Source organism: Festucalex cinctus, chromosome 17 (assembly GCF_051991245.1).
Source record: "Festucalex cinctus isolate MCC-2025b chromosome 17, RoL_Fcin_1.0, whole genome shotgun sequence".
Taxonomy (NCBI): Eukaryota; Metazoa; Chordata; class Actinopteri; order Syngnathiformes; family Syngnathidae; genus Festucalex; species Festucalex cinctus.
Window position 1 is genome coordinate 19,703,163 of NC_135427.1, and position 23,576 is coordinate 19,726,738.

The window sequence follows — 23,576 nt, forward strand, 5'->3', positions numbered from 1 at the left end:
CGTATTTTTTTTAAAAAAAGGTCATGTTTTGAACACCCTTTTTTTCTTTGATTAGATTTTATTTAGTTCCTTAGAACCCCAATATTAGATTTGGCAGAGGCGTTTTTTGTTGAATTATAGTTATAATTATTTAATAGAAAATAAACAAGTTTCCTCCTGTAAACATCATTAAGCATTTGTATTTAAGGCTGTCATGACTGGGGTCACGCCAGGGTTAAGTTTGAGTTCATGACCTGTGAAGTTGGGTTCACAACCGTGAGGACAAGTGTCTGTTTTGTATTGATATAACAAGGGTCTGTTTTGAACTGATGTAACCATCATATAACCATCATCTAGTTTCATCCAGTTTTAGTCTATGTGATGTCAATCTTTAGTCTACTTGCTACAACCAATCAGATCGGTTCACTGTCTGTAGGTGCAGTCTGAGAATTGTGTTTGTTTTGCCGGATTATTGCTTTCTGTCCCTCTGTGCAACTCTCTTTATTTCTCATCTAGTCAAGTTTGTTCTACGCCTCTCGATGTGAATAAATAGTTAAAACCTTATTTGTGGCTGCGCTTTGGGATCCAACCTTCAGCATATGACAAAGGCAAGTTGTAAAATGTCTGAAGTCCTCTTGTTTCCATTTAACAAATTTAAAACAACATAAATTATGCTGTTTCTAAAGACGCTGAAGGTGAAATAGCGCAATTGCAGGTTTTTAAGGTGGTATGAAAAGATGATTTGACGGGAGCGCGACCGTGGAGCCAACTTCAGCGTCGTCTGTTACGACTAAGTACTGTCTCAAACGTACTGTAAATGTATGGGATCATATGCCGAGGAACGTTTCTTTCTTGGTGTTGTAATATGGCAGCCTCGCGGCTTCAGAAGTCTCGACCTATTGGCTATCCAGTAATATATACAGATCAGTGACATTAAAGCCCTGAGTGCCTACAGAAGAACAACTATACAGGGTGTTCCAAAATGTTTGACCCCATTTCGTAGGCCAATAATTTTGACAATTTTCGTTGGAATGACCTCAAATTTTCACAGCTTGTGTAGAAACGTTTCAAGTGTTTGCGTGTAACACCGAGCTTCCACAAAACACAGGAAAGGAAGTTCTGAACGTCCTAAAAAGCACTTGGGCTGTAATTCCAAAATATAAACTGCCACTTGGTGTTGAACATTTATGAAAATCTGTCATAGAACCAACAAATATTTGTACTTTTCTTTGTAAATTTAACCAATAAAACTTGTGACCTTCAACATAAAGTGTATTTAGTTTCATTAAAATCCATCAAGTAGTTTCTAAGATATGGGCATTTAGAATGGGGTCAACCATTTTGGAACACCATGTATTTGACTGTCGTGAATCAGTGTATTTTGGTTATGATGGGAGTACGATAATTTCCATCAGAATACGATAATTTTGAGTCTATAGCACAATAATCCTATATTTCCCACCTGGCAACGCTGGGTGGGCATAATATGCGCCAAATGTATGCAAATTAGCTAATTTACATACGCGCAAATAGCGCCGGCGCACTGGGACGCAATCTGGTTGGCAGCGCACTTAGGTGACGGATTTCCCCATCTGCGCTTGTTTAGTGAATTAGGCGCTCCCGGATTGCTCCATTTTTACCCGTTAGCGCCGCGCAAAGGCTACGCAAACCTTTAGTGTTGTGAGAGATAAACAGCTTCTTTCCAACTCACACAAACACCTATAAGAGAGATTAATGTGAATAAGATGAGCTCCTTAATGAGCCACAGGCACGAGCTTTTATTTATGAAATTAATTTGTGTTTTCCTTATACTTGACAACCAGCCTCAATTCAGAGGGGGTTAGGACCCAGGGGAGAAGAGCCGAGGAATACTTTAAATTAGAAGCAGATTAAAAACAGGCTCTCGATCGGACTCTTTCTATTGCTTGGAGTCTCTCGAAAAGACAAAAGGGAGCGCGACAGAAACGTCTGGAACTGATTTTGTAGCCGCATCTTATTGGAAATCCTGAACATGTTAACGGGGGTCGCCCAAACCACAAGTCTCATGGCTCACTCAGATATATGTGTCACTGTGAGTCAGCGCGTACGCACCCTCACACTGCCAAGAACACAAGGACAGACCGCAGTACCTTTTGCAAACGCATAGACCCCCGCCAATAAACAAACTCAATAAATACAGGCAAACACACACGAGTTTTGAAGTCGCACTTGCATGCGTCCGTTGCCAAGCGCGCACTCCTCGAGGGAACAGACAGGGCTTCCCTCTCTGTCTGCATCTGCATAAATCAGGAATCACTACAAAACACACACGCTCACACGGAGGATGTGCTTTTGGAACAGATTCTTTCCTGATTGAGGACGACTAATGACCATGCCAGAGATTATAAAATGATGCAGACCGGTATGCGTGTAATTGTGCGCACACACGCACTGGAAGGGAGAAGGGAACAAGGATGATGATACAGTGGCTCGACTACTAAGGGAAAATATTAATCAAGATGTAAAGCAGATTGCGTTCCAGTCTGAATGGTTCACCCTCACTAAGGAGCGTTCTTATTTTACTCCGATAAATACTCTAACAAATCTAACAAAAGGAAAACGTTATTACTTTTTCTCATGATTTAGCAATTATTAGAAGTCAAGAAGACCGATAACCAATATTATTATTTTATTTTATTTTTTGGAGAGAGCTCAGAATTGCTCATTCGGCAGTCTTACCAATTCAACATCTTATCATCATTGCTCTCTCTCTTTTTTTTTTTTTTTATGTGCGAAAACCAATATTTCAAGCCGATATTCATTTGTAGTAAAAGAGAAAATACTAGTGTCAAACTTAAAATAAATAAATAAATATAGAATTTTAAAAATATAATAAAACAGATGGATGGATGGAAATATAAAGAATTGACAGCTTTGTTTGAAAATTATAACAATTACAGGGAGTTTCCATGATCATCAGCAGTTATTGAGCTAAATTAAAAACAAAGTAAAGTAAATATTTCCCTAATGTTTTGTACTCTAAATAGTTTTCCAAAATGTCAACACAATTTCTTAATACATTTTGTATTTTATAAAAAAAAAAAATTAGATTTGTTTTTTTTAAATTAAATGTTTGTTTGTTTGTTTGTTTTTTCCCCAAGGCCAGTACCAATCATTAGTACTCAAAGAGACAGATAACCGATATTTCAAGCCAATATACATTTGCAGTAAAAGAGAAAATATTAGCGTCGGAATTGGAAAAAAAACAAAAAAAAACAGAAATGTTTTCTTTTAATTTTAAACATATAAAGAAAACATTTGTTTAAAAATTATAACTAAAATTAAAGGAGCTTCCAGGGTCATCAGTATGTATTAAGCTAAATTAAAAAAAACTAAGCAACTAAATGGTTCCCTAAAGTTTTCTACAGTAAATAGTTTTCCAAGATTTCAACACAATTTCTTAATTTATTTTTTTTTTATTTATCCCCCCCCCCCCACCCAATTCATTCATTTGCAGTAAAAGACAAAATATTAGCGTCAGAATTTAAAAAAAAAAAAAAAAACATTAAAAAAACCTTTTCATTATAAACATATAAAGAATTTATAGCTTTGTTTAAAATTATTTTTTTTTAAATTGCAGTTTCTTAATTTATTTTAAAAATAAAAAATGTAGGGAGTTCCCAGCATATTTTTTATAAAGTGGAAATTTAAATAAATCCATAAACGACAAGTTCCCTGTATCTCACTGAGCGACAAATGCATGCGAATGTAGCTAATTTGGAATTTTTGTCAGGGTTTGTAAAAGTTTTCAAAAGATCTTCGCAGATGGTGAAAAATTGCCAGAATATGTTTGAAATGTCTTTGTGACAAATCCTGAATAAAACCCTAAATTTACTTCGTCCGTAAGCATTTACCGCTACGTGAGATACCAGCTTCATCGGCCTTCAGAGTCGTAAAATGGCCAATGTCTATATTTGTCAAAATGCTAAATATCGGCACCGATGATCGGTCTATCCCTAATTTTTTCTAACAAGTTTCTTTGCCTATTATTTCTCATTCAGTCCTAATAAAATCATAGAATTTAGAAAACTAGAGCCGTCAAAATTGATGGATTATTTATTGACAAGTAATGGATTATCACATTAAGGCACATTAATGTGGATTGGACCTTAATGATGGAAATGGACTTAACTGTACTCTTAATTTGAACAATGTACTGCTTGGTGGAAATAAAGCTAAAGCATAGTTATGTCATCATCAGTGACATGTTCTTTTTGCACTCACTTCACACTCATTTCTCTTGACCTTGCAATAACTTTGAAGTGAGTTAAGCTTCGAGCACATGCGACTTGATCCTATTCCCCCAGTGAATCACAGCACAGGTATAGCTGTTCCTCAGATCCCAAGCAAGGTTCAGTGTTGGAACTAAACGCTGTAATACTGCTGTGATCTGATTCGGGAGCATCCGCTCTCCCATCGTCACCCTGGAGACATTAAGCTCTAATGGCTGTGAAACTGTAAATGCCACAGTGATTTGGGCCAAACGCCAGGAGAGCGCTAGATAGTAAGTGTGAGTGTGAGTGCAAAGTCATTTTCACCAGCTGAGCAAAACAGACCGGCGTAAAAGGGCAATGGAATTAGGCAAAGTTATTAGAATGCGACAAGTAGAAACACACTTGATATATGGCATCGCGCAGTGGGTTGAACCACGCCTGATTTGAATGAAACTTGGTGTACTTGTTGATAGTGATGGAACAACGTTAAATCTCAAATTTTAGGTCGATCAGAGCAAGGGTATGGGAGCTACAGCCTGCCATATTTGGCCATATTTTGCAAAAGGAGGCGTGGCCACCTTTCTTTGTACCCTTTTATCGCACAAACTACTGTGTCAATCTTGACATGTTTCTGTGATGTACAGTTTGTTTTTTTTAAGCAGCAATATGAAGTCAAAATATCCACACGCACATGAGCTATCATTGGATTTCTGAGGTGATACACAAGGTCAATATCAAGGTCGAATTATAGCTCAAACAGTGACTAAAATATGCACCAATCCTCTAGATCAGGCTTCACCAATTCCAGTCCTCGACGAGTCCTGCAGGTTTTCGATGTTTCTGCCCACGAGCACACCTGATTCATATAATCAGCTCATTGGCATGCCTGATAATGATCTGTGTTGGTAGGCGGAAACACCTAAAACCTGCAGGACTCCGGACCTCGAGGACCAGAATTGGTGAACCTTGCTCTAAATGATTGCAGATTTGGAGTTCTTGTTGAATTCCTTTTCCAACAATACCTGTTTTGTAAAGATTGATGAAGCAGTAGTTCCTGAGAAATAAGGAGTCAAAGGAGGCCACGCCCCTTTTTGCCAAAGATGGGCAAAATTCGTTGGGCTGTAATTCCCAAACCCCTGCTCCAATTGACCTAAAATCTGAAATTTAGTGTTGTACCAACAATATGAACAAGTACACCAATTTTCATTAAAATCAAAACCTGCTTAGTTAAACCCACTGCGTGATTTTGCATGGAATAAATCGACCATTCACATTTACACATATGGGCAATTTTCTTTCCAGACACTTCCCCTCAAGTGACAATCCCACATGCAGACACAAACAAATAAAGTTTCTTAGCTATAAAAGGGACAAAGGGGCTGGAACCAGACTGATCGAGCTACGCAGACTTTTGGCATTCACATAAAAAGTTGGTTTTCAGTGGAGAAAAGCTTACGACCAATAGATGCTTCTGAACGGCCACACACATGCAACCAGACAAACGCAAGATCTCACACACAGCTGGGAGAAGAATCCAATGGACATGGCATGACTCTTACGTAAGTTTCCCAGCCCCCTTGAAGTATTTATATCCCTCTATCCCTCGTTATCTAAAATAAGGCATACTGTATCCTATTCTTTTTTTTTAGTGACTCTTTCACCAGACTCTTGTGCTGCAAAATCCTGATTAGTGTCCTGATGAACGATACAGGGCGGGAAATAAAGTGAGACGGCGAGTGAGGGGAAAAGTATCAGCTGTCAAGAAAGATGTATAGCAGGTGTGAATCTTCACTGAGCTCATTGTGTGTCGCCTGCCATCCATCTTATAGCGCAGGTAGTTAGGGCTTTAATCCATCAATAACAGCACTCCGTCATTTTGTATGAACCAAGAAAGCAACACATTTTACAGTAACCATAGCTGTACAAATGCATTAACAGAATCTACTACATGAGAGAGAGATTTGAACTCCATTCCACTTCCATTGAACATTCTAAGGAACACGGAGTTTACTTGCCAATAGGCAAACTAATGACTGCTATAAAACTACAGTTTGTTTACATTAAACATCATATGCATGTCCTCTGAAATGGTGAACTTTTTTTTTCTCATAAAGTAAACAGACTGATGATAATTCCCATTAACTCATTTGCTCCCAAAGACGTATTTATACGTTGTTTTTTTTGTTTGTTTGTTTTTTATGCTAGAGCATACAAAAGGCTTTGATGCAGTCTCTGAAATGAAGAGATGCTTGAAGCAATGGTTGTTATTACAAAAACGGCCAGCAGGTGGCATCAGAGTATAAGAAATCAACCAGGGCCATGTTGCAAAAAGCTCTTTCCCCCACGGTTTTAAACAGATTTGTGAATAATGATGAAACTTAGCTATATTTTAATTCTAATTGCTGCAAAACGGAAACCGATAGAAATATACTTTTTTTCCCCCTTACTCTAATCTTTCTTTTGGTAGGTTCCATGTTTTTATAGCAATAGAACACAATCGTGTATGGGTCTTGCAAAATCAGTCAAAATCCAGTCAAAGAGCCGGGCGCAAAGGGGGTTGCTTCAGTGAAAATGGCTGGGAGTGAATGAGTTAATAAAGATCAGAGAATGTGCATAATGATGCTGTTTATAAATAACTGAAATATACAGTATTTGTGGATCAGCAGAACTGGAATTGAGCAACTTGATCAAAAATACACGGAAAACCCCAGCGCACAGTTCATCAATTTTGGACCCTAAATGGCAGTAGTGATAGTAGGATCTACTTTAAGTGCAAAGCCAACAATCTCGAGTGGGTGACTGATGTGATGCTCTCCAAGACCCTTCAAAAAAGGCCTGATTATGAGAGCGTGTGTCTGTTCTGGCTTCTGTGATAAGGCCAGCAGTCAGTCTGGACTCTGTCAAATACCACCTGTGTCCCAAGTTAGCACCCACGCCAAAATGGTCCACTTGTGCCAGACATAGCATCCCCTGCCGCGTTGCTCAGCAACGTATCAATCTGTCTGGGGTGGGAAGAATGCTGGAATAGTGAGAAGTAGTTATCGCTTGAAGTATGAGCAGCGAGTATGGATCAGGGATGTGACGTCCATTGAGAAGTTCTTCCATTAAGTCTTATGGAAAGAGAGGCCATTGGGGAAAAAAAATATGTCTGGAAACACAGGAAGGCTTTAAGGAAAAGGTGAGAGTATCAAGCTGAGAATTGGAGAAAGATTGAGTAGAGTACACGAAGGAGGCAGCCAAAATAAGAATAAGTTCAAGATAAATTCAGGTGCAAGTTGATTTGGTTGTGTAAGAGAAAGTGTAGAACTCACCCACCCCCGTTCTCCTTCTGCTACTCTAACCCATCTCCTCCTCCTCTTCCTCATTCTGCTGCCACCAGTCTTCTACAATGGACTAATGAGAAAAAGCTGGAAAATCCTGGAAGATGTCCCACATCAAATTAAAGAAAGAACAGCATGAAAGAAACGAGGCTAAAGCAGTAAGTACAAAATACACAAGAGTAAAGTTCACCCATCCATCTAATCATCTATCTTCGTTTCAATTAATCAGTCTTGCCACTGAAATATGACAAAAAAAAGTTGCATTTCTCAGCAAGTACACAAGGATGTCAGCCAGCACGAGTATTGATACTGCACCGTGACCGAGAACGGCATCATAGATCGGGAAATCGATATTTTTACCCCACAGACAGTCAATGGTATCTGTACTCCAGCAACTTTAACACATAACCAATAAAATGACTGCCTGCTTTTCCAAATTGATGCCTGTTGGCTGTCTTGTTTTGGATTCACACATCTTAATTACTACTTTATGAAGCAGCACTAATAAGACCTCGTGCAAATGATAGTTGAAAAGGTGGCGACTGTTATGGTGTGGGTTGAGGACCCAGGTGCAGGGAAAACAGGGCGTGGAGGCAGAGGTGCAGTCAAAAAAGATTTCATTAAACAATAAAGAGGATCTGGCTAACAACGAATATGTCCAACAAAAACAGCAATGTAAAACATGGGGAAACTCTAAGCAAAAACGGGCAGCACGACTACAAGAAAACACAATGAATCGACGCGGACAGCGGGCAGACAAGAAACTAAATACACATACACTAATTGACAATTAGACACAGCTGGGCAAGACACAATTGGCAGAGGATGCCGATTGGTTGACACATGAGGAAGAGCAGGCAAACACAGGTGGGCATGACGATGCTTAACAAGACTAGGGAGGCACACAAGGACAACAAAACAAAACACAGATCATGGCTGAAACCTAAAGAAACATGAGGATAAATTCAAACAAAACCCACTCAAAACTAGAACCCTGACAAAAGCAAAAACAAAAAAACAAAACAGCGACATGTTTTCTTGTGGGAGATAAATGATGTTTTATGTCTCTTATAGTAGCTTGGAGAAGATCTGGAGAAGAAAATGATGATGATGATGATGATGATGATGATATGATTATAGGGGTGATCTAGAGTCCAAGTCCAATTCTCAAGAGCCACTAACCAGCCTGTTTGCCATGTCTCCCACCTCCAACACAGCTGACTCCAATGATCAGCTCATCAGCCAGCTTTGCAAAAGTCTGATAACGATCTTTATCATGAATCAGGTGTGTTGGTGGAGAGAAACATGGAAAACAGGCTGGCTATGGGCTCCCGAGGACCGGATGTGCATGATGTACGCTTGATCTAGAGCTTACCCTGGCTGACTTCAGACAACGATTTACTCTTGCGTGCACAACTACACACCTATGGCTAATTAAGAGCCTTCAGACTACAAATTTGGCTAATTGATGCCCATCGAGAGGTCCAAGCAGAGAATGACTGACTGACATAAATCAGTCTGTCTGACCTTAAAATATCGTATTTAGTTTAGGCCTTGGTGAAGGCCATCATATATCTCCTAGAGATTTTACTGCCATAGGTTCCTTATCTCCTTTAACCCTCCTCCTGTGCTTCGTGACATTGTCAGGACTCATAAGGTTGTCTCCACGGCAATGAGACGATGTGTTTTGGAAAGCAAGCCGTAGACCAAGAACAACACTACTGATTGGTCATTGTTTTTGTATGTCTCTTGGACATATTAGAACTGTATTCAATTTCATTTCACCTTGAGCTACGATGACAATAAATCTATACTGACTCTGATAAAGTCAAATCAAATGAAAAATAGTAAGTACGGTGGTATGTATCTTTCGTAATGACTGTTGTCAGGACGGTCATAAACTGAAGACAACTACAGTATATGAAGTGATTTTTGTTCCTGAAGACAACAAAAGCCTTCTCTCCCCCTCCATGTCACAATATCTCCTGCGTCTTCGCTTCGCCAGTGTTTTTAACAGGAGCCGCAGCATTCATTTGTTAACTAGGCCACCAGAGTTAAATGGGTGTGAGAACACCGCAGATGTCACAGAGGAGAAATACAGCAAAGCAACAAAATGGTGTATTAGTGGCTGGTGCCGCTGCCGCCTGGGCCACAGTCACAAAAACAGACAGTGACAGTACATCTGGCTGTCTTTGTAGTTGACTTTGTGGTTTAACCTTAAGTTACAAAGGTCAAATTCTCATCTTGTTAATTTGAGACCCCCTGCCAAGACTCATAGATTACAGTCCCTTCAATTTAGCAGTAGTTACATCAGTACTCCAAGTGATGCATTGCATCCTTAATTGAAACGGCCATTTTTGAATGTAAAATTCAGTCGACAGACTGAGGTCATCCATCCAATCATCCATTTCCTGTACGATTTATCCTCATCACCGAACGAGTGAGTTTCGGCCGATCTCAGCTGACTTTGTGCAAAATCCGGGGTACACCCTGACAGATCACCATCCATTTTCTATTTGGGTTGTCTTCGGGGACGTGGGGAGCTGGAGCTTATCTCGACCTGAAGTAAAGCAAAAGTGAATCACTCCATCTTTCTTGTCATCTTCAGGCCAGGGATGCGGGTGAACTGGAGCTTATCCAGCTGAGTCTGGGTGAGAGGTCGGGTAACACTCGACCAAAACATTTTACATATACAAGCATCCATTTTGAAATGGTAGTTGCAGGTGTAAACTCGATGTGCTTCTCTACTGCTGTCTGATAATGCATCATTGCATGTTAGCTTGTTTGTTTGTTTTGCTTCATTAAAAATACTTTTAAGCAATCCTGTCATTATACAGAAGAGCAAATGTAGAAGCCATAAGTGGGCTGTGGTTTTCAAACACACACACCCACACACACACACACACACACACAATAGCAATCGAAAGTAGAAAAGTATAACAGAGCGAGAGCACAAAGAAGTCTTTTCTTTGTGCTCAGTCTGCTTGTAGTTTTAACAGCTTAAACAAATCTCCTCATTAAGAACAGACCTCATACAGAGTCGTCTACTCACACCTTGCTGCTGTCCGAACTTTGTCTCAGCACTCGTTTTTCATTGTCTCTCTCTCTCTCTCGTTTTTTTTTTTTTTTTTTTTTTTTTACTGCTGTTATTTAGCAATGCACGTACTTGACTGTGTTAAATCAACGAAAATTACAAACATAATGTAGTTTAGTATTACCAGTGTTTGTATTTGTAGAGTACTGACTGCTCGGCACTACTATGACTTCAGAATCGTGCTGCCAACATGACGTTCCATTAAATATCAGTCAGGACAAGACACGCTCACAAAAAACAAGGAGCGCAAGGATCCCCTGGATTTTATTCGTGGCATGTGGTTGTTACCCATTTAACTGAGGGCAGCAATAAAATGGACAGCTGCAGCAAAGTGGACACTAGGGAGTGTAATACTGCAGCGTCCATAGTTAAAGCAGTGTTTACATGTCTGCAGACAATCAAATCTCCAATTTAGATGTTTGTCGCACAGCCAAGATTGACCTGTGAGAGGCAGCATTGTGCCACAGGGCATTCAAACTGAGGGAAAATACAACAAAGAAGAAAGAGTAATAAAGGAACTACTTCCTGTTCCTACTAGCCGTTTGATAGCATAAAAGTCAAAGCTAGTGTTTATTCCCTAATGAGCTTGTCACTAAGCTATAAGAGGGAATTCTGCTAATAAAGCTAACAGGAGTGAGGTAAAGAGGGATCAACGCAAACACAGCAAAACAAAAAAGGCCCACAGGGTACAAAATACGTAGCAACCTACAATGAGACCATTGGTGAAAAGCTAAATTAGAAATACAAACAACAATGTAACTATCTACACAAACAATTTATAAAATGGGCAAAAACAGCAGTAGCCAGAAGTCCCTTGCCGCACAGCATTAGGTCATGGGAGCCGCCATTTATCCATTGTAATTGGCACAGCAACAGGGCGAGCTAATGTTAGCGTGTGTGTCGCGTTCTTGAATGTGTTTGGTGTGCAAGACCTTTGGAGTGGGACTCAAGTTCAGATTGGCCCACTTTGAATGATGATGTGCTATTTTATCCTTATTAGCGTATCAATTTAAATAGCTTGCCATTTCTTCCAATGGTATTTATTTATAGCTGTTGTACAAAAATCTAATTTAAAATTTAATGTGTTTCAAAATCATCTATCTTTGTAGTAGTATGAGAACATAAATAGTTAAAAGTGGTAAAAGGACAAAAAAAACACCAAGACACTTTACCTATGCAGATTTATCAAACACTGTTAAGATGTTAAGGTAGCTAACGCTGCACTTCCTGTTAGCGCTCTTATTTTGACAAATATTCATACCACTTCCGGTGCACTACTGTACCTAGCCTATTGATACAAAAATTAGTAAGCAATTGTGTTATTGTGTATAGGGAGGGTGCAATATAATTACATTGAAAACTAGGGAGGTAACGATAACGGCAATATTGTGATATTAAAACTGCTACAATATCGTCGTCGTCATGTTCACGATATTTAAATGCAACACATTTGTTAAAAAAGTCCATTTGTGCAGTTCTAGCACCCTCTGGTGCCTTTTTGTTTTTTAGTGCAATTTAATTTTCATTCGGGATGTTTTGGCCCTTCTATGTTTAAAGTTTAAAGCTGTTAAACAGCACAATATTGCATTTTTTTTTAGTATGAGCTCTTTTTTTTTCAATATTGTGACCTGTTTTAAATATCGCCAACCTCGCCACAATATCGTGATGATTATCGTATCGATGAGATTCATATCGTGATTATATCATATCGTGATGTTTGGATATCATTATATCCCTATTGAAAACAGCAGGGGCCCCAAAACAGAACCCTGTGGAACACCATACAACAGTCTGAATTCACTTAAACCTTATGTCCACCTTTTTTTTTTTGTCACAAAACGTAAAAATGAAGAAAAAAATGGACATAAGTGTTTTTCACATAGCAGCGATGAGTTAATGGTCTGGCTTCTTAGTACATTTTGTAGGAGAAGGTGATATTTGGATTTAGGCACTGTGGACGCACCATATTTGCTGATTTAAAAACAGATCTGAGGAATTTGCCAAAATCTCCAGACTAGTCACTCCGGACCTGGCTTTGGGATACAAACTCCATCAGTGAACTGTGACCTTGCAAATGTTCTTCACTTCTGGATGAAGCGGCAAACACTTTCCAGAATCTTGCCACAAGTCTTCCCGCAGGAGCGGAAAGCTGCAGTTGTAGCTGCAAAGCATCACACTCTCTTCAAGTACACAAATCCCTCTCGGCAAGAACTGCACATGCAAAATACATGTACGCCACCGACATCACATGGTCCTGCCACCCCCACGCGCCTGCTAAAAGTCTTTGCGCGGTTACGTAAGTTTCTACTTCATCAGATGTGTGTATCGAGCGCATAACAACACTTGAACACTTCGATTCGGTTCATTAGGAGAAACACTGACTGCAGAGTGCAAGTGGTTCTGATGTAAGTTAGAAGAAACGCGAGTAAGAGAACAGAAGGTAAAAAAAAAGAAGTTAGAAAAGCAAAGTGGTAGGTGGGTAGACGCCTGCTTTCCGCCACTTTAGAAACAAACACGCCGAGCAACTTGTGTTCGTGTTATTTTCTCCCGTTCTCAAACTCCTCCACTGTTTTTTTCGGAAGGCTTTCAAAGATGGCACGAGGGCCGCTCGCTCGCTCGCAAGCCAAACTGCGGCTTTTTACGCTCCCGAAGAGACGAGCGAGCGAGCGCTCGGGGAGGAAAAGCCAAGCAGAGGGAGGTGGTGGGTTAGACGCGTGGGGGATTGGCAACGGGGAGGGCGGGAGACATTTTCTGCTGATTAAGTAAGTGTTTGCTTCGGCTTCCATTATTTGACAGACGCATCAGAGCAATGAGCAACAAATGTGAAAGAAGCCTCCAGCGGGGGAGCCAAACATTGCAACACAGATGGCTAGCACGCTTCAGGGAAGACCTTCCTGTCCTTTGAGTGCACATTGTGTCGGTTTACTATTACAACTTCGCCTGACGGCGGTGACCTCCCGCGCTGACCACGTAATCCCTCTGCTTCTATCAATGTGAGAAAAGGATCAAGCGCACCGGACGCCCTCCCTTAACCACGCTCCTCCTCTTCTTCCTCCTCCATCTTGGCACAGCATCCAGCTCCCCGCCACAGAGGAGACACCTACGGGAGTCCTGTGGAACTTTGTGTGTGGGTGTGTGTTGCTTACACAACCTCTCACAGGCGCAGACACACGCGGGGAGGCTTTTCGTCTCTCTATCAGATTCTGAAGGAATTGTTTGCAAAACCGGCGGAGGGAATTTCGCACAGGCAAGTGAAGCAAGAGCTCACACCCGAGGGGTCTTCAATTAGACCGTAAAAAACCTCGACGAGTATCCAGGGGTCCTAATTACTTCAGACTGTTAAAAATGGCCGCAAGCTGTCGGAAGCCAGGGGCTGACTCAGGATATGCCTGTTTTGAATAGAACCAGACAAATTCTGATACTGAGAAACTCCACTAAGTGGTGCAGTGTGGACTGGGGTGGTAACAGGGTTTCTACAGGTAACAGCAAATCTAACGCAATGCATTTTAATACAGTTTTTAATGCCCATGTCGTTTGCACACACATACTTGCACACATATTAGTGCTGTCATTCATTACAATTTTTAATTGTAATTAATCACATGATTTCAATGGTTAACTTGAGATTAATTGCACATTATATCTGTTCTCGATGCACAATATAATTTGTTTAAAGTTTTTCAGACTCTTGTTAATTAACTAATTTGCTCCAAATAACGTGTAAATATGTTCTTTTTTATATTTTAAGTGTCCCAAAGACGTATTTATACGTTGTTGTTTTTTTTGTTTGTTTGTTTTTTTTATGCTAGAGCATACAGAAGGCTTTGATGCAGCCTCTCAACTGCAAAGACCGGTTGCAGAAATGGTAGTTATTCCACAAACGGCCAGAAGGTGGCAGCAGAGCAAAGGAGATCAACCAGGGCCATTTAGAAAAAAAGCTCAATTACTTACAATTTTAAATAGATTTGTGAAAACTGATGAAACTTAGCTCTCTTATAATGCTAATTGCTACAGAACGGAAACAGATAGATACTTTTTTTTTCCTGATGAAAAAAGAGACTTTAATCTTTCTTTTGAAAGGTTCCATGCTTTCATAGCAATAGAAGACAATATTCTGTGGGCCTTGCAAAATCAGTCAAAATCCAGTAAAACAGCCGGGAGCGAACGGGATTGCTTCTCTGAAAATGGCTGGGAGTGAATGAGTAAACATAAAAGTGAAAAAATAATAAAAAATAAAAAAAAAACAAAGAAAAATTGCTATCTTTTAGTTCACTGATACAGTAATTTTAGAATAATTCATTAGGTCAAGTTATTTGAATTCAAAAAGACAGCCAAAACAGTTAAAAGGGGTGTGTGTGTGAAACATTGATTCATAGATTTGTGTTGAGGTATTTTTCTGCTACTAGGCGACATTAGTGTTTCATGTTGAACATTAGTGAAAGGAAGAGTGCATTTTTCTTTTCAAATTCAGAGAAATTGGTTTTTGGAACATGAAGCAACATGTGGACTCCAGGACATTTAATTCATTGCAAATTGCAATGAGTCACCAGTCCTCACAAATGCATACATTTTTATCATATTTATTATTGGTAAATATATTAAAGTGACTCTTTAACACAATATTGTATGTAAACTAAATCATGTACAACAATGTTTTTACATCAATTGCATTTCAATTTTTAATGCCTCTGGACATCGAATTTAATGCCTTTTAATGCAAAAATCTATTTAATGACTTTTAATGTTTATTTAATGATCCGCAGAAACCAAAGTGTCTGTGCCACTGTCATTGTACTATTCTGAATTTAAGTGAATTTTTCAGGGACAAATAAGAATTTTGGAGGCAAGGACATTTTAATTTTATGTTGTACATGCAAGTTAAAATATATGCGTGACTTACAATTTACATTTCTCATGCGTGTAACTTAGTGTACAGTATAGCACCTTATGTATTTGCTACATGACAGAAATCCGTGAGTAATTGCCTCCCAAGAAATTTAGAATTGCCACAAGATGGTGGCAAAGCACTATTTTTTTCTAAATGATACTCCTCAAGTCAAGTAATATTAATAGGTGAAGGGAGTGTGGTTCAATAACGCTAACTCGCCTTAAGAAACTCACACGTGTCAAATTTGAACATCAAAAGTAAAACACACTCATGTTGTCTCACACGTTCCATTATCTTCATAGACACGCTCATATAAATAACAGTTCATAATGTAAGAGGTTCCACTGTACTGATTTGTGTTTCCATCGTGGGGTGTGTAGGTCGGACAGCAGTAACTGCCTCGTAAATATCATGACATCATAGCTATGCAACACAATTACAACAGCCAATAAATTCAGCATGGCAGTTACTAAAGGACAACTTTGGAGGACATCCAGTATTTTCTATTCTTTTTTTCTTGGCATGCATCGATTTTCTCAAAGTGAATGTTTGTTTTTGTTGTCTCGCAGGTTTTGTGAATCACAACAATGAAATGTGCTTAAATTCTTTCTTTGGCGATACCATCACTGCCATTGGTGGACTACTCTAAGGCCGAAAATAAATAAATAAACACAATAAAGAAACAGTGACTGTAAATCCAAACTACAGAAAATGCACATACAATTATAGACGGTTTAAATGCAGCATTAAAGTTACGTGTTTATTAAAAAGCTAATCACTGATTGCAAACGTTGGAGTCATGTGTAGGTCAACCTAATTCATAACAATATTGGGGCAAGGGTGAAGAATCAATTAATATGTTATTGTTTACTACCGGCTTGTAATATAGTGGATATAAAAAGTCTACACACCCCTGTTCAAATGTCAGATTTTTTTGTGATATCCACCAGTTAAGAGGCGAGCAGCAGCATTTTGGTTAACTGGAGACTCTTAAGGGAGTAATGGCTGACTCCAAAATAAAGTGCATTACAGTAATCCAGCCGAGATGTTACCACGGAGAAAGGAAAGGTGTAACCTGAGCCAGCTGTCAAAGGTGGAAAAAAAAGCTGAATTTGACAACAGCACCAATTTGCTGGTCCAATTTAAACCTATAAACCCAAACGTATCATATTAAATACAATACATTTTGATTATTTCATGAGTATAATATTATTTTCCCCATTAAAACCCTGACGTATATGATCTGACACATGCATTGCGCAGATAATCCATTAGAGGGCAGTATCACCTAGCTGATGGCTGTTCCAGCGACCTAACATACTTGTAGTACTTGCAGTACTAATTTTGATGTTTATTATATATTTGACACTTATAAATGTACAAATTTAAAGCAGTGTGAGCAAGGTTATTTAGCTAACTAAAATGAAAAAACTAAAACTAAAATTCAAAAAACAATTTCGTTAACGAAATAAAATAAAAACAAAAATGCTTTTTTTAAAAATGAAACTACATTTTATGTTTACAAAAAAACAAAAACTAACTATAATTATAGCAAATATATCCTTTGTTTTAATTTTTGGTAATTAAATTAATGCATGAGCCTTGGGTGATGATTTTTAAAGTGATTATATAAGTAAATTTATTTTGATATTAACTGTAATAAGGACGTTTGAAAGTCTGTCACACAGACGTGACGTCATCTAGCAGCAGCCAATAGAAAAGCACCTTAAGATGACATCGCTTCTATGGTGTTTTTTAAATACTGTGCGCAAGTAATACACATTTAATTTGAAAAAAAAACACAAAAAAAACAACTAAAACTAATACCGAAACTAAAACTAAACTAAAAATAAGCATTTATTAAATAACTAAAATTAATTTAAAAAAACTAACAGAACCAAATTCAAAACTCATTAAAACTAACTAAAATAAAAAAATAAATAAAAAACCTCAAAACGAAATCAAAACTAACTAAAATGAAAATCCCAAAACTGTAATAACCCTGATTGTGACCGGATGTATCAAATACGACACAAATCAAAAGTCATATGTGGAAGGTGATAAAAAAAAAAAAAGTTTGTTCAAAAAGAGCAATAAACACTCTATTTACAAATAATCTAAATGTTCTCTCATATATTTCATAATTCAAGCTTCATAGGGTTAAAACCCCAAGATTGAGACTGTTGGCTTTAGATAAAGGACCAGGGGGCCCAAGTCAGCAGGGTGTTACTAGGGCCACTGGGACCAAACCAAACACCAGTGACAGTCATCCGCAAAACAGCAGTGGAAAAACATAATACCATTTTTTCTGAAGATGGGGCAGCAACTACAATGAAAACAGCAGGTGCCCCAAACTTGAACCCTGTGGAACACCATACGACAGTAGGGCAGAGGCTAAAGTTTCTATCACCACTCAAATGTACGCCCACTAATTCCCACTTTCAACTTTATTCTAATTGACAACTCAACCTTAATGAAGGAAAGCAGAACCAAAATGTGTATCACAACGAGCAAAACAAACCAAAGTACAGTGCATGGTGGAAATAGTACTTCGGTTTACAGCATACAACAGAGGCAGAGCAGGCAACCGGTGATATTGTGGGAGTATTTATGGTGGGAATAAGAGAGACAAGCTACAGGAGTCATTGGTGGAAAGCAGAGTGCAGAAAGCGGAACATGCCGGGTGGAGAGGCAGAAGCAGCAGAGGAGGACATGGATCAAGAGAAACCGGTTAAAATATTGCAAAATATCCATCTGCTGCTTGGGTTAGCAGCACGAGTGTACACACAAGTGCATGCAGATCAATCTGAGCAGCGTTACAGAACCAGTGACCTTTTTCCGAAATCACTACTGATACACACAAAAGGGCAAACATGGAGACAAAGTACACACACATCACTGGTAAAAATGTATCAAGTGGGCCATACTATCAAATGGTCTGCTGCAGTGGTTATTTCTAATTATCTGTACACCATAGATTGGTCGCCAACCAATCACGGCACATATAGAAAACAGCTCTTCACAATCACATCTAGCCAGATTGGGAGGAAACAAAATGTGCATGTGGCAAAACAGATCCCCGCGGCGAGTCTGTCGAGGGATCGGCTCATTTCTTGGAGAGCAAAAAAATGACTAATCAAGCCTGAGTTTTGTTTTTTTCCGAATATACCTATTTGTAGGACCCTTACAGATTTGACATTTGCAGCAATGGAAATGAGCTGCAGTAAGGGAGGAAAGACTGAGGGGAACTGAAGATTGAAGTGAGGATGACAGTTAGGAACGAAACAGGAAAAACACAAAACGATGTCATTAATAATTCAAAACGTACAGCGATCGGACTGGCCATCTGGCATACAGGGCAAATGCTCGATGGGCCGGCATCTTTTGAGGACGATGTGGCGACATTTAATTATTATTTTCCTCCATTTTACCCCAAGAGATCCACCCATCATTTCGAGGTAGCAGCCTATTAATCCATTTACAATATAGACAGCAAACTGAAACGATCATGTTCTAAAACAGTGGTGTCTAAACTACGGCCCGGGGGCCATTTGCGGCCCGCCGTCCATCTTTTAGTGGCCCGCGGTATATGCTAAAAATGGCATTTGACTCAGTTCAAATAAATGAACAAAAACAAAAATGTTTGGAGATGGTCAAAGTAAGAAGGGAGGGTGTCGAAAAACACAGGTGCCATTAAAGGTTATTTTAGTTAACTAAAACTAACAAAATAAAATTCAAAAAACAATTTCATTAACAAAATAAAACCAAAAATGTTTTAAAAAAAAAATGAAAACAAACTGAAATTACATTTTATGTTTACAAAACTAACTAAAACTATAATTATAGCAAAAATGTCCTTTGTTTTAGTCTTTGATGTGATTTTTAGTAGATTTATTTAGATATAAACTGGAATAATGACATTTGAAAGTATGTCACACAGAAGTGACGTCATCTAGTAACAGCCAATAGAAAAGCACCTGCAGATGATGCGCCCATGGTGTTTTTTAAATATTGCACACAAGTAATACACTTTTTTTTTTTTTTTTTTACTACTAATACTGAAACTAAAACTAAGCATTTTTTTTAAAGAACTAAACTAATAAAAACTAACAGAACCACCCTGACAACTAATAAAAACTAACTGAAATGAAAAATTCCCAAACTATAATAACCCTACTGCCATATTACAAATAAATTGGTTTGCTATGTGTCTGTTTAGGTACTGATGTAACAAGTGTCTGTTTACAAAACATGATGCTCATGATGTCAACCTTTAATCCTTTACGGCAGAGTTCATGACTGGTTCATATACTGTAGCATTTTTCTAAATATGCAAAAGCACAAATCAATTATTTGTACAATTTTTAGGACTAAACACAATTTCTCTTCATAACATTATGTGGCCCTTGCGTCCTTTTGATTTTCTGTATGTGGCCCTCAAATGAAAAAGTTTGGATACCCCTGCTCTAAAAGATGCTAAAACAATACAAGCCATATCACAAGTACTCCTCGGAGGGAAACGGGTACAGTCCGCTGATGTAGCATTGCAATTAAAACTGACAGAATCAACCAGAAAGAAGAGAGTTCGATTTTTGTGGAAGAAATGAATCGAAATGACATGAACATAACACCTAGAAAAACAAACAAACTTGAAAGCAATAATAATAAAGGACCGACTGAGACCCCCAGGGCAAAGACGCATCCGTCTTGCATGCCTCACATCCAGCTTAAAAAAATAAAATAAAAAAAATAAAAAAATCCTCACAAAATTATTTGCCACCCTCAACTCTGAGGAACAAAAGCGGGCAAGAGCGAGAAAGTCGCAGGTCTGTACACTTATCAATCAATAACACACTTGACTTGAAAAAAGATGGCTCGTACTCCAATGCGTATCAATCAACTAATTAGAACCCCCCCGTGCCTCACTGTATCGTATTCGGCCATTCTGATGCCTTGTCATGTGAGGCCGATTGATTTTCTTCTCTGGCTGTCATTGTGTTTCATTGATAGGAAGCAAAACAGCAGCTCGGAGAAGTCAAAGCACCGGACTACAAGTCTTGAGGGACAGATTGAGGACAAGCAATGGCTTCAAATCGCCAGTCAGTCACACAGCCTGGACGGCTAAACTAAAAAAAAAAAAAAAAAATGCATCAAAGTACAAACAGGTTTCTTACCTGTAAGATGGCTGCAAACTGATTTTTTTTTTTTTTTTAAAGGATATGGGTTACACGCCATCTTGAGACACCAGCTCCGAGGACGGGTGCTCTGTTTCATGTAGAAGAAGACCACCGGGGCCAGGGTGGGATAAGGCAGGCTTTCCTCGCCGCAGGCTGACGCTTCATCCCCGGCTGAAGAGGTCCCGTCCGGGGCCGGGGAAGCCGGTTCCACCATCACCTCGGTCCGCTCCTCGCCCAATCCGTCCCCGGATAAGTCGTTGAGCCGGATGAAAGTCCTCGGTGGGGAGGAGCAGCCCTCCGAGCCCCCGGAGTCGAGATTTCCCCCATCCTCGGCCATCATTCGCCTCCTGTGTGCATGGGCGTAAGTGTGATTGGATCAAATTGGTTGGATGGATGGATGGATGGATGGATGGATGGATGGATGGATGGATGGATGGATGGATGGATGGATGGATGGATGGATGGATGGATGGATGGATGGATGGATGGATGGATAGATAGATAGATAGATAGATAGATAGATAGATAGATAGATAGATAGATAGATAGATAGATAGATAGATAGATAGATAGATAGATAGATAGATAGATAGATAGATAGATAGATAGATAGATAGATAGATAGATAGATAGATAGATAGATAGATAGATAGATAGATGGACGGACGGACGGACGGATGGATGGATGGATGGATGGATGGATGAAAGATAGATATATAGATGGATGGATTATAGAAAGATAGATGGATGGATGATAGATAGATAGATGGATGATAGATAGATAGATAGATAGATAGATAGATAGATAGATAGATAGATAGATAGATAGATAGATAGATAGATAGATAGATAGATAGATAGATAGATAGATAGATAGATAGACGGACGGACGGACGGATGGATGGATGGATGGATGAAAGATAGATATATAGATGGATGGATTATAGAAAGATAGATGGATGGATGATAGATAGATGGATGATAGATAGATAGATAGATAGATAGATAGATAGATAGATAGATAGATAGATAGATAGATAGATAGATAGATAGACGGACGGACGGACGGATGGATGGATGGAAGAGAGATATATAGATGGATGGATGATAGATAGATAGATAGATAGATAGATAGATAGATAGATAGATAGATAGATAGATAGATAGATAGATAGATAGATAGATAGATAGATAGATAGATAGATCATATCTGTATGCCTTTTAAAAAAAAATACAAAATAAAGGTCATAATTCCAGTGCATCTAATCATAATTATTTAATTTTTTTAAAATTACCTGATATGGACTCGGTCGATGTCTCCAATGCGCGTTCAGTCATCGCATGATCAGTTTGGTGGCTGCAAAGTCCACACCAGCTTTTGAATTTCAGAAAGAAAAAAAAAAAAAAAAAACTAAAAAAAAAAAAACGATGTTCTGTGGGTTTGGAGAATCCGCAGAGTTCCCAAGTGGCTCTCTGGCGCACTTGGTCCGCCAGCAGCCTCAGTGCGATGCGCAGAGAGGCCCCTGAACGGAGCCCCAGTGCTCAAACCTCCCCAGTAACACTTTACAACCATCCACCAGGGAATACTTTCAACCCGGTTTGGGTCCGGTTCTGCAGCGTGCAGCCCTTCTTTGTGTTCTAACAACTTCTTTTGAATTTCTTCCTTCAGCTGAATTCCCCCTCAAAACTCAAATGAATAGGTCCGTTTCCACGCGCTTTTCCTCTTCTAAATGAAGTACGCTCCAACACTTTTCATTGCATCCACAGGCGTTTTTCTTAAGCGCATATTCCGCAACACAGTTTTAAAAATCCGTCAAGATGTTGCCGCGTCCAGTAGAGCCGCCGTCTTTTTTCTTCTTCTTCTTTGTTTTAATTTTCAAACATGACAGAGCATCTCTCGTCTTTTTCGCCGAGCGGACACTCCCGCTCTCACCCTCGCCTCCTCCAGAACTGTGTCCTCTCGGTTCCGTCCATCAGGAAAGCTCACACAGCTGGATGGAGAGGGAGGGATGGGGGGAAGATGGGAGGGGAGGGGGGGAATCCGAACTTCTCAATAGCAGCCCAAGCGCCTCCTCTAAGCCAATCAGCGCGCTGCCTAGTCGAGGGGTCGGTTTTCATTGGCCGAGGAAGTTGTCAATCAGATGTAAAGCGGAGGAGAGAGGGACTAAACAGCTGGAAGCATATGTCAACTGTCAGCCAATCAGGAGCGAGGGAGTGATGGCATTTTATCAGTTGCGCGCTGTGATTGGTGGAGAACTTTATTACTGGAACTTGGGGAAAGTAAGAGAAGTTGCCACACGTGAGGGGGATATGTGAGTACAACAATAAACATTATTTTAAAATAGCGTAAAAATGATATTTATTGTATTTTTATAATATAAAAATAAATAATACAAATATAATATATAGGCTTGCCTTAACAATATTTTTAAAACAGCTTATGTAGGATTTTTGTCCGCCTGCAACAAGACAGTGCAGATTTGGCAAGTGTAGTTCATTGCATGTATGCCAGTGGCCACTAGAGGAAGATGTTTCCTCAGGAGGTCAACTGCACATATCGTTTCAACTCTCTTTAATTTTCATTCAAACATATTAATATGATTGATTTTATAGAAGGAGCCAATCAATGAAGAGGACATATTTCCTTTGCGGAAGCTAGCCATAGCGCTTTTTTGTACACGTAGTTATGAATCACTCAAGGCGTTATTCCGCATGCTGGGTGGAAATAAGATTGAGAATCCTCACATTTTCTCACACATGACCTAAAAAGATCGGCAAGCAGGCACAATAAAATGAGCACAAGAGGTAGAAAGGGAAAATTGGACTCTTTACTGTGGCTGCCAATAGTGCCTGTTCAGACTGATT

The 23,576-nt window shown here is 39.2% G+C and overlaps 1 protein-coding gene across 19 annotated transcripts in view; it reads right to left on the reverse strand.

Moving 5' to 3' along the window:
• The window catches only part of cacna1g (calcium channel, voltage-dependent, T type, alpha 1G subunit), a 255,234-nt gene extending 232,566 nt beyond the window's left edge, over positions 1-22,668 (reverse strand). For all 19 annotated transcript variants that reach the window (XM_077503948.1, XM_077503953.1, XM_077503942.1 and 16 more), the window contains exons 1-2: positions 22,007-22,668; positions 20,754-21,058 (exon numbers count right to left, since the gene is read on the reverse strand). In XM_077503948.1, the coding sequence (XP_077360074.1) occupies positions 20,754-21,051 (298 nt within the window). In that variant the 5' untranslated portion in view covers positions 21,052-21,058; positions 22,007-22,668. The remainder of the gene's footprint in view (positions 1-20,753; positions 21,059-22,006) is intronic.
• Between the last annotated feature and the right edge of the window lie 908 nt (positions 22,669-23,576).